Source organism: Epinephelus moara, chromosome 22 (genome assembly GCF_006386435.1).
Source record: "Epinephelus moara isolate mb chromosome 22, YSFRI_EMoa_1.0, whole genome shotgun sequence".
NCBI lineage: Eukaryota > Metazoa > Chordata > Actinopteri > Perciformes > Serranidae > Epinephelus > Epinephelus moara.
The window spans coordinates 29,165,682-29,175,183 of NC_065527.1; the positions used below are offsets into that span (position 1 = coordinate 29,165,682).

The 9,502-nt window shown below is 39.1% G+C and overlaps 1 protein-coding gene across 2 annotated transcripts in view; it reads left to right on the forward strand.

Annotated features, from left to right (window-relative positions):
• Window positions 1-9,502, forward strand: part of LOC126384317 (gamma-enolase) — a 36,827-nt gene that overhangs the window by 22,500 nt on the left and 4,825 nt on the right. For both annotated transcript variants that reach the window (XM_050035306.1, XM_050035305.1), the window contains exons 6-12: window positions 364-497; window positions 863-954; window positions 1,134-1,264; window positions 1,769-1,966; window positions 2,053-2,254; window positions 7,091-7,199; window positions 8,179-8,237. In XM_050035306.1, coding sequence (XP_049891263.1) covers window positions 364-497; window positions 863-954; window positions 1,134-1,264; window positions 1,769-1,966; window positions 2,053-2,254; window positions 7,091-7,199; window positions 8,179-8,237 — 925 coding nt within the window. The remainder of the gene's footprint in view (window positions 1-363; window positions 498-862; window positions 955-1,133; window positions 1,265-1,768; window positions 1,967-2,052; window positions 2,255-7,090; window positions 7,200-8,178; window positions 8,238-9,502) is intronic.

Sequence of the window (9,502 nt, forward strand, 5' to 3'; positions counted from 1 at the left end):
TGGAGGCAAAACATGACTCTCCACCACAGGGCTGTAGGCTACATAGGAGTCTTAAAATGTCATCTTGTTGTGTTATTGGGAGCCAGAATAGAAGGAGTCATGGCTCAAAGTTTAGATTTTATCACATACCTACCACATTAGGTAGGGAAAAAGTGGAAATATCAATATTGGTATCACTTATTGGTCAAATGAGTTGTTACATATCGGCATATTGGCTACTGGCAAAAAAAATTCAATATCATGCATCCCTACTGCTTTATAAGTAAAGTTAAATTAAACATTTAAAAGAAAGAAATGCAGACTAAGGGGTTATTGACTTGACAATGAAGGTAATGCTTCCCTGTTTTCTGTCCTGTCGAACAGCTCAGTTCGGGGCCAACGCCATCCTGGGAGTGTCTCTAGCCATCTGTAAGGCTGGTGCAGCAGAGAAAGACGTCCCCCTGTACCGCCACATAGCCGACCTGGCTGGAAACACAGAGCTGGTGCTGCCAGTTCCAGTAAGACACAAACTCATTTATTTTTGTTTTAATAAAAATTTTGTTTATTGATATGAGTTTCACTCTTTTCTCTCCTACAAAAATATATGATAATTTCACATGCTTGCACTGTTACATTATCTGGAATAGTATAGTGTGGACAGTGTGTAGGTGTTTACAGATGTTTCTTAGTTTTATAGGCTCCTAAAATTATTACTAAATTCTTCTCTTCTCTCCACATTTCCTTCCCATGACCCCTTGTTTCCCCCTCTGTTTTCTCCCCCTGTTCTCCTTGTTTCCTCTTCTATTTTCTCCTTGTTTCCTTATCCCCCTTTTTCTGTCCTCTCCTTTCCTCTCACCTCTTTGTTTCCTCCTCTCCTCTTCAGGCCTTTAATGTGATAAATGGAGGTTCTCACGCAGGTAACAAACTGGCCATGCAGGAGTTCATGGTTCTTCCCGTTGGAGCTGAATCTTTCAAGTAAGAATTAAAAACATCATCATGAAGTTTTTCTATTTTTACATTTGGTTTCTTCTCTTTCAATATCTAAGATTTTTAGTCTATTTTTTTTTTTAAAAATGTTCTTCCTAACTTCTCTCATCATTCATTTTCTTGATTATTTATCTGACGATCTCTCCCTCCTTCCCTCTGTCTCTCAGGGAGGCGTTGAGGATAGGATCGGAGCTGTATCACACACTGAAGGGGGTGATCCAGGAGAAGTACGGCCAGGATGCTACCAATGTGGGAGATGAGGGAGGATTTGCTCCCAACATCCTGGAGAACAGTGAGGGTGAGTAAGAGGAGGAAGAGTGTCAACAGTGATGTTCTGTGTTCTTTACACAGTTCATTGGGTGATGAAATTTATTTGAATTTTGGTACAACCTCAATACAGCCTCACTGAACACGCTGCATAATAGGCCTAGGTGGATGAAATGGGTTCATGGCTCTGGAAAAGAAGTTTTTATTTTGACATTTAATGCTGAACTAAAAAAAAAAATGTTTATTTTTGCTTGAATTTGAAATAAATAATTATTAGTTTACATCATGAAATAAGAGGGGTTTTTTTCGCAGTAAACATTTAGAGGAGGTTGCATCAGTTTTTAGCCCTCAGCTGTGTCTGCAGAACCATCTGTCTGGCTGCATCAATTACAGGGTTAGGGAACTCTGTTTTTAGCCTGAGTGGCAAAAAAGTTAAAAAAGTTCATAGTTAGTCTGACTTTTGACTTCTTAGTTTACATCATCTAATGGCTCTATCTCTGTTCCCTGCTCTCCACCTCTTCCTTTCACTCCTCAGCTCTGGATCTGCTGCAGATAGCCATAGAGAAGGCCGGTTTCACGGACAAGGTGGTGGTTGGAATGGACGTGGCCGCCTCAGAGTTTTACCGTGATGGGAAATATGACCTGGACTTCAAATCCCCCCCAGATCCTGACAGACACATCTCTGGAGAGGAGCTGGCTGACATCTACCAAGGCTTTGTCAACAACTACCCAGGTGGGCCATATTTGTTGTTTTTGTTGATCTTCAGCCAGAGATGAAATATCTTTTTTCGTTTTTCACCTCTCTTCCCTCCTTCTCAGTGGTGTCCATTGAGGACCCGTTCGACCAGGATGACTGGGAGGCCTGGTCCCGTCTGACAGCCCAGGTGGGGATCCAGGTGGTGGGGGATGATCTGACGGTGACTAACCCTAAGAGGATAGAGAAAGCTGCTGAGGAGCGAGCCTGCAACTGCCTGCTGCTCAAAGTCAACCAGATCGGCTCCGTTACTGAGGCCATACAGGCGTACGTCTGCTTTATTTCAGTGTTAACAAGATTTTTTAGATCTTTTAAATACTGTGCTGGTTTATTAAAAAAACGATTGTATTGAATTGACCACCAAGTCAAAAACATTGCAGCTAGGTCAGCTTTTGTGATTTCATTGTTCTATTGTGGTTGCTCCTTTACAAATGCCATGGCTTCCTCCAGTGATAACGCTCCCAGTGCGGCAGCGGGTTTTTTGCCAATTTCGATACTTGATATGCTGATATATAACAACTTATTTCGCAGATGACCAACACCAATATAAATATATTCACTTTTTCCCGCCTGATTTTAGTGATCATCATGTCTCTTCTGTAGTGGAATTAACACCATATTATGCATGCATACTCTTATCATGATGGCCCACCAACAGATGGAGACATGAAATTTAATACTTTTCAATGTATGTAATATTCATTCATTGTGCAAAAAAAGAAAAAGCACGTTGGCCAATTCTGATATTTCATTTTAAAGCCAATATCGGCTGATACCGATGATGTGCCAACATTGTAGTGCATCCCTAACTCCAAATTTGTTTTCTGCCACCTTGACCGCCTTATACTCACGTGTCACCTTCAGTAACAGTTCCATCTCGTTGTCCATTTAAGTAAAGAAATCCCTGGTTGTACTCTTCACCATCTCCATAGTATTTTCTGTAACCAAGCAACCAGCCGCAGAATAGACAATCTGCTTTCTGTTTACACAAGCATACACATGCCAAATGTACGTAAATAGTCATGTGATATGTGTATCCAGGTGTCTTCGTAAGGACAGAGATTATTTCTAAAACGCGGTAGTTTTAGCCACAGAAAAGAACAGAAACACAAACACAACCCCACGGCACATAACATTCATTATTAAGTCTGTTTCTATTGCCTTTTGTTGCATTTAGTTTTTATTGATACACCAACTTTTTGCAATATTGCAACTTTTTTTTATTTTATCAAATTTCTAAAAATTCACTCATGATTCTTTTTTTAATGCACAAAATGAAAAGGTAGTGGATGTTGGTGGATGGAAATGCACTCAGTGGCTGCTCTTCAGTATAAGTGACATAGTCTTGCTTTCTGTTGTTTTTGAGATGACTGACATGAAGACACTTAAAGGGAAATTTCGGTTTATTTCAACCTGTCTCCTATCGTCCTAAATTTGTTTCAAGTGACTGGTGACATAAAAATAATAGTTAGCATGTTAGCGTTAGCCTAGATATAGCCGGGGCGCATTAGTAGCGTCAGACCTGTTAAAACGTAAGGGAATGGGCAACCTTCAAGTGCAAAGTTAGTCCACTAAACAAGCTTTTTTTCCACAAAGACCGCCTCATATCGTTAGGATGAAGAGCGAGGAACGTTCAGTTACGTTTTAACAGGTCTGATGTTACTATGCGCCCCGGCTGTATCTAGGCTAACGGCTAACATGCTAACTATTATTTTTATATCAATAGTCACTTGAAACAAATTTAGGACGATAGGAGACAGGTTGAAATAAACCGAAATTTCCCTTTAATGTAAAGAAACTGTTCAAATACATAACTATCTCTGCCAGACATAATCCTGGAGGGGATCATGCATTTGGTTGTGATTGTGTAAGTGTATCCATCTGTCTGCAGCTTATCTCGCAAACTACTGGACCTATCAGCCTCATATTTTGTGTGCAAATGTATGATCTCTCATGGTCTCCATAATTCAATTGTTGAAAAACTTGTTTTATTGACTGTTTCATACCATCAGTGACTACTGACTCCTCTCAACCAGGCAGTAGGGGCCGCAAGTTTTCTGGAAATTGGCTATGCTAAATACAGTAATACTGTATACTGCAGGCCACATGTTAGCCGTCGTTGTGCCTCAAGAAATTACATTCATAGAAAAAACTGATCTCATTTTGAAGCAAAGCATTTGCAGATTAATTCCATACTCGAGATGTTATGAGACATGTTACGAGATGAGATTTTTACTCCATCCGCCACACGGTATCATGCCACACTGGAGTGTTTGAGAAGCAGCGCATTTTGCCTGCAGCCTACATACAAAAATAATACCATGTCCAATTATCGATATGGATCAAAGATTTGTGGCTGTTATTTAATCATTAAAATTACATTCATCCTCATAACTATATTGTATTCAGATTTAGCAGGAGAAATTTGTGCAACATGTTGCAGCTCTGTCAAACAATAGGTGAGGCATGTATTTTTCTTACCTTCTGGGATGCTTCTGAAACATGCCACCCCACGATAGCTGGATTTGCAAAAATTGTCTAGATTGGCCACAGTCAGCACTCTACTGAGTGCACTTTTCTAGTCAGAATAATAAATCTGCCTCATGAGGAAGCCTACAAACATGAGCCATCACTGTCAGTCCCATGTTGTAAACGCAGCGTTGCTCCCACATAAACACACTGTGCACACTTTTCAGATGGGAAAATAAACTAATATGTCTGCCTTAGGCAGGTCAGTGAACTTGAACTGGCCGAAGAAGGTCATCCATTTTGGCTGAGATGACAGAGAGGCCTATAGGGAAATACATAGGACCCCAGCTGCTCTGCTATCAGTCACACATGTGGAAGCACATACCAAGCATGTGTCAGTCACATCACTCATTACCTGTCAGCCATGTTGACCTTGTGCCAGAGCGAGGAACGGCAAACTGACCTTTACAGGAGATAAACGTAAGACAGGAAGTGACAAGAGGTTTTTAATATGAAGATTAGCTGTCAGTCAAACGTATTGATGCAGCTATCCAGTTGACTGTGCTGTTGATATATATGTGGAGAGAGTGTGTACTCCAGTCTTCAATGTGTGTGTCATCGATCTCAGACTTAACGAAACGTCACTCAGGGTTATGAAACTATCAGTCATGACAGTGTAGCTGGATTACAGCAGGAGGGGGGAGAAGGATGAAATGATAGAAACGGTGCTGATGACAGTAAAGGTGATGTATTATACTGTAACCCTCACATAAAAAACTTCCTGCAGCGTTAATCTGACATATTCATCTAACATCTCAGCAGGATGAGCGAGAGCTTGTTCATTTTATAAAACCTCAAATTTGACCCCAGGCACCAATGGTGTCTAAACTTCCATGTCATTAGCAGGTTAACGTGTCAGGTGAGCTGCAACCACAAATAAATCAAGTCTGATTGATAAACTCTTAGACTGATAATGTGAAAGAGTCAAAACATAAATATCTTTTAGCTAGCATCGGCTAATCCTGCAAACTCTGTGTTGACAGTTCTGGTGTGCAGTGGTGGAAGTACTGAAATCGTTCACACAAGTAAAAGTAGTAATACAACAGTGTAGAAATACTCTAAGACAAGTAAAAGTCCTGCATTTAAATTTTTACTTGAAGCTAGAGTACAGGATTTTTACATATAAATGAACGTCTACTACATTCAAACCCTTGCCAAACAAGTTCACACAATGCTGATTGAGCCTATCACTATGCTTCATTTCTATGTATGTGATTTTGATGTTTTCTTCCATTACTTTGTATGTTGGCAGTTTAAAATAAAGACTTAAAAAAAAAGAAGGGGGAAGAGACCATAGCAATGGAACAGTAGCAGCTCAGAGTATGGGGGTAGCTGTGGTGGAAAATCCTAAAATGCTTCTGGCGTGGATGCTACAGATAAAAAAGAAACTCTGCGTCCAGATTAGAGGTGTGCCATATCATATTGTTCAAGATGAGATATGTATATGTATATGTAATATATGCATAATATTTAATATCATATGAAAAATTCATATCGTGATACTCACAATATTTCGACTTGTTGACGTATTGAGGTCATACTGTACTGCATGGCTGAAAACAAAATTATTACAGACTCTGCGGTGGTTCCAAAAAGAGGAGCAGCTTCAGTAGTGTGGAATAAACTGTGGCGTCCTGAATGTTTTATGAACAGCCCGGACTTCTCAGACTGTTTTAGAGACTTAGCCTACTGCTCAGAGGGAACTCATTCAGCGGCTCCTCTGGCAGCAGCACAGTGTCTCTCCCTCTACACACACAGGAGTCAGTGTCATCAATTGATTAAACTTTCTGTAACATAAACCTACATGATGCTCGCGGCTCGACTAAGAACTACATATATGTAAATGTGCAATAGTTATTGTAGCATTAGAGGAGAAATGGCGGAGGTGGAAAATAACAAAACAAAGAAACTCAATCATATAGGATTCTGATAAAAATAGATCTCACTCTGAGTTAATGTTGTTGTTTACAAACTGAGAAACAACAGATTATTTTGTTTAGTTTTTACTGAATGTTTGAAGGCAAACTATTCGGTTGACATGTAAAACCATATCACTTACTTTGTTGCAATTCTGTGTTCTCAAATTCACTAATGTCATATTGTTAAGAAAATTGTTATCACAAAAATACCCTGAAATATTGTGATATTATTTTAGGGCCATGTTTCCCAGGCCTAGTTCAGAGGAAGGATTATAGTAAAGAAAAGACTTAAAGAGAGCACTTCTGGGGGCAGGGAGATGAGGAAAGCTCACCTGTAGGCAAACATATTATTATTTATGTAGTTACTCTCACTACCAGAAGGGGGAGACAAAAGTTCCAAATACTTGCTTTAAGTAAAACTAGTATTCGCATCAAAATATACTTAAAGTAGGCTACCAAAATTAAGTACTCTCTTTGCAGAATGGTCCATTGATTATATTTAGTAGAAATCTGAGTTCATAAAGTAAAGTTATCAAATAAATGTATTAAAACGTACAATATCTGTGTTATGTGATAAATAGAAGCAAGGAAATGTTTTTTGTATTGCTTACTGTTTGACATAATGTCTGTCTGTGTCTTTGTGTTTGTCTCTCAGGTGTAAACTGGCTCAGGCGAATGGTTGGGGTGTGATGGTCAGCCATCGCTCAGGAGAGACAGAGGACACCTTCATCGCTGACCTGGTGGTGGGACTCTGCACTGGACAGGTACACACACGCGCACACACACACACACACACACACACACACACACACACACACACACACACACACCTATGTTCATTACCTGGCAAGTGGCCTTTGCTGTTGTGAGCATTTATTCTTGTGCAGCATTAGCATAAGCCTATAACATTTTCCATTGCATAAATTAGCCTAGTGGCTAATGTACTTCTCTACTCGTGAAGCCAGTAACAATCTCACACAAGAATTAAAATGCTATTTTGTGGAGGCTTTATTGTCTTCATAGTTTATTGTTTCTTATCTGTGGAATAAAAGTAAATAAAAGCTTTGTTTCTGATGGGGAAAATGTTTGTGGAAAGGTCTGTGTTGCTCTGACGCAGAGTTACATTTCTGGGGAGGTGCATGTCAGAGTACAGCGAAAGCATGGTGTTGATTCAATGCAGAAGTATAAACCTGGCCTTACCTGAACGCTAACTGTAACCACTGCATGCATAATGAGTAAAAGAGTATAATTTGGGTTTCAGACCAACACAAATAAAATGTCATTCACCACATACTGACATTATTTTAATTCAGCATTTCATTATTCGATGCATGATATCGACACATCATCGGTATCGGCCAATGTCAGCTCTTAAATGAACAGAATCGGCCAGCGTGCTTTTTCTCATATTGCACAATGAATGAATATTACATACATTGATAAGCATTCCATTTCATGTCTCCATCTGCTGGTGGGCCAACACGATAAGAGTATGCATGTATAATATGATGTTAATTCCACTACTGAAGAGACTTGATGATCACTAAAATTAGGTGGGGACAAGAGTGGATATATCGATATTGAAATTGGTATCGGTAATAAGTTATTATTTATCGGCATTCGGCATATCGCATGTCTGATAAAAAGCAACAATATTGTGCATCCCAACATTCCACAGGTCAGTATTTTCTTTCAATATTTCCTTTTGGATTTATGATCATCTTTGCTGTCTCCATTTTGCAGATTAAGACTGGTGCCCCCTGCAGATCTGAGAGGCTGGCCAAGTACAACCAGCTCATGAGGTCAGTGTGCAGCAGACATTGTCTCTCAATCTTTTGTTTAGCATATGGAAAATTGTGCCGCTATGGTGGATTTACATTTTCATTTTCAAGATTACACTGAAATTTTTAATGATTTTAATTTTTTAATGTTATTTTAGTTTCAAAGTCCCCTATGGGCTTCCAGAGATCAGAGAGGGTTGAAATAAAAACAGAAATATTACAGTGATTAAAAATAAAGGAGAATAATAATGATTTAAAAAAAAATCCTCCCTCAGACAAATGGTATGTTCTAGTTTGAATAAGCTTCTCTCTTGGAAGATAATAAAGGTTTTTGGAACATAGAGAATTACTTTTTCAAACAGCTGGGAGGCTTCTCTAGGAAAACTTCTCTGTCTGTTCTTGATGATTTCCTCTCATTAACTGACTCTTTCACTTTGTGCAAAATTCAATCTGATTTAATTTACAAAAGTTACAAAGCACTCTAATGTCAAGTTGATTCAAAAGAGTGTGATCTCTCATTCAGGAAATATTGATGTTTTTATTCTTGTTAACATAAAAGATAAAATAAAACAAAGAGCAGAGAAGGAGGGACGCTGCCAGACCACACAAACAAATGTCACCTTTCTAAATCTGTTCTGACCACAACTCAAGACAACTAAAATATGATGCAAACACAGTTGGAGGCTGTTCAGAGAGAGCAGCAGGCCTTATGTATCCATGGCCGCGCCCATCTCTCAGGTGCAACCAGATGGCTTGATGACATAACCAGCGCTGTGAATGCAGTGTGTTTTATGCAGAGCAGGTACGTGAACTGTCTCAGCAGTGAATATTAGAGGGAAATTAAAGATTGGATTTTGGGATTTGAAATTAAGAAGAACGTAATTTGTAATTGTAATTTTGCAAATTTGGGCATTCTGAAGGAGAACTGACTCAGAGATGTTTTTGTCTTTTTTTTCTCCACAATAATAAGAAAAAACAAAATATAGATAACTAGTCCATACCCATTGAGTGCACAGTTGCCCACATACAGTTTCACATGGTGTATGTTTGGGAACAGGTCATAGGAAATTGCAGATTAAATAGTCAACTGAACCCATGAAGAAGAGCAATGTATTCAGAGATTTTGTGAATTTGATAGTAAAATTGCTTTATTGAAAGTACAGTAGTACCATTGCCAATAGTGGGATAGTTAGTGGGCTAAAACTGTACATTAGTAGTTGAGGTAGCACGTTGAAAGGCAGATAGTTAAAGTGTTTATATGTTGTATTGACTTACAAGTGGGGCGC